At 46.6% G+C, this 2,500-nt stretch overlaps 1 protein-coding gene across 1 annotated transcript in view; it reads left to right on the top strand.

Annotated features, from left to right (window-relative positions):
* cdh23 (cadherin-related 23) overlaps nt 1-2,500 on the top strand; it is a gene marked incomplete at both ends in the record, with an annotated part of 283,012 nt that overhangs the window by 258,845 nt on the left and 21,667 nt on the right. The window contains 4 exon segments of the mRNA XM_080848547.1: nt 1-118; nt 782-898; nt 1,489-1,713; nt 2,487-2,500. The exon segment at nt 1-118 is cut by the window's left edge and continues 341 nt beyond it; the exon segment at nt 2,487-2,500 is cut by the window's right edge and continues 156 nt beyond it. Coding sequence (XP_080704673.1) covers nt 1-118; nt 782-898; nt 1,489-1,713; nt 2,487-2,500 — 474 coding nt within the window.

A 2,500-nucleotide genomic window follows, 5' to 3' on the forward strand; every position in this document is an offset into this window, starting at 1 on the left:
GAGGACCCCGACCTCAGACCTCGGCTGGAGTACTACATCATCTCGGTGGAGGCGCGAGACGACGCCAACAAGCCCGTCAGAGGCCTGCAGGAGTCCTTCGGCATCGAGTTCCACACCGGTGAGCTCTTGCCAGGAAACACACACACACACACACACCTCTGCAGGAAACACACACACACACACATCTCTGTGCAGGAAACACACACACACACACACCTCTGCAGGAAACACACACACACACACACACCTCTGTGCAGGAAACACACACACACACACATCTCTGTGCAGGAAACACACACCTCTGCAGGAAACATACACCTGTGCAGGAAACACACACACACACATCTCTGTGCAGGAAACACACACAGGACTCTGTGCAGGACTCCGATTGAAGAGATGCAAATGTTTACTGTAGCTCCACTGGCAGATCAGGCTGATAGGATTAACTAGAACAAGGTCATGGCTCAGTTCCTTGGAAGCACAGTCACAGATAAGATCTTAAAAAAGTAAATATTATGCAACTGATGTGTCATGATGTTAAAGGCCACCACTGATCTGTGTAAAAATTTTCCACTGGCAGCAGGGTAGATGAGTCTCAAACATGAAACAGCTCGTTGATTGATGATGTGGATTACCAACGCTGTGTCAACATGCAATATTTGTGTGTGTGTGTGTGTGTGTGTGTGTGTGTCTGTGTGTGTGTGTGTGTGTGTGTTTGTGTGTGTGTGTGTGTGTGTGTGTGTGTGTGTGTGTTTGCGTGTATGTGTGTGTATTCCTTTAGGCTCTGTGTTTGTGCGTAACCCTCTAAACAGGGAACTCGTTGCCACCTTCGACATCATTGTTTCTGTCCATGACAATGCCAGTGATGTCATCGACCAGTCAGTCAGTGTGCCCAATGGTAAGACACACATGCTAACAGTCTCTTCCCATAAAGCATATGCATCCATATAGATTAAATCAGTGTGATGAGAAGAAGATTTTGACAAAGCTACTAATTCATACAAACACTCTCTTCCCATACATACAAGCCTATGCATCCATTAAAGGCACCCAGTGCAACTTTCGAGGCTTAAAAGTCTTTTTTACACGTAGTAAGTTTCAATAACTCCATACCATTACATATCGACATTCAAGGAGCAAAGATGAGACGTCGTTGTGTGGTGAGAACTGATAGAAAATCGTAAACAACAACAATCGCCGCCATTTTCCCCCCAAATCTTTATTTATTGGTGCCACCAATAAATAAAGCAGGATTCCAGTCAATGGAAAATGGCCTCTCCCCACCAGCGATTGTCTCAAGCCTATAAAGTTGCACTGGGTGCCTTCAAGATTAAATCAGTGTGATGAGAAGAAGACTTTGACAAAGCTACTAATTCTAGGTGGCTCAGTTTAGATTCTGTTTCAACATCCACCATGTTTTCTCCTGCATTCTTCTCTGTATGCGTTTGACCCCCCCCCCACCCCCCACCCCCCCCTGCCCAATGACAGCCAGGCTGACGGTGAACGTGCTCGACGTCAATGACAATGCTCCACGCTTCCGGCCATTTGGCGTGGGCAACTTCTCCGAGAAGATTCTGGAAGGGGCCCGACCGGGCACAACGCTGCTGTCTGTGTCCGCTATAGACCCTGACAAGGGCCCCAATGGCCAGGTGATCTACCAGCTGCTGCACCTGCCCCGAGGAGACTACCTGAGGCTCGAGGACCCCGCTACAGGTCAGGAGCCCCACTGTGTGTGTGTGTGTGTGTGTGTGTGTGTGTGTGTGTATGTGTGTGTGTGTGCTGCTGCACCTGCCCCGTGGAGACTACCTAAGGCTCGAGGACCCCGCTACAGGTCAGGAGCCCCACTGTGTGTGTGTGTGTGTGTGTGTGTGTGTGTGTGTGTATGTGTGTGTGTGTGCTGACCCTGCCACAGGTCAGGATCCCCACCACTGGGCATAAGGCTTGGTGTTGAGATGATGCGACTGCTGTCATAGGAGTTATCTCGGTTGTGTGTGATATATATTTAAATAGTTTGGGCAGTTTTAAAAGATTCTGGTCATACGGTCATTGGTCATGAGATTTTTGGAAAGACCTTTTGGTCATGAAATCATTACAGCTTTCAGTTGTTAAGTAACACAATAAGACATCTGAAGAAATGGTTTATGATGTGATTTAAATATTAGGTAGGAATGGGAATAACTCTACAATGTAAGAACACATTTCAGGAGTGCTTTAACAGACAGTTATTGGATGTTATAAAACAATTGGGTTTTATCGCGTTATTTAGCTGTTTCTGATTGAACGAGAGACGTTCCATGCTATAGGTTATTCGTCAACATACCGATAGTTTGGGACTATTCACAGCTAATAATAAATCACTCCGCGATGAAACATTCGCGTTGATGATAACCGTTAATTCAAAGCTCCCACTCGTGCTATATTGCTTAAATATATAAGTCAATATGCTTATTTTTGTTCCCCTGGCCTGCTGTGATGTGTGGACCCAGGGAAGATCGTGGCC

The sequence above is a fragment of the Sprattus sprattus genome (genome assembly GCF_963457725.1).
Source record: "Sprattus sprattus genome assembly, chromosome: 12".
NCBI classification, from domain to species: domain Eukaryota; kingdom Metazoa; phylum Chordata; class Actinopteri; order Clupeiformes; family Clupeidae; genus Sprattus; species Sprattus sprattus.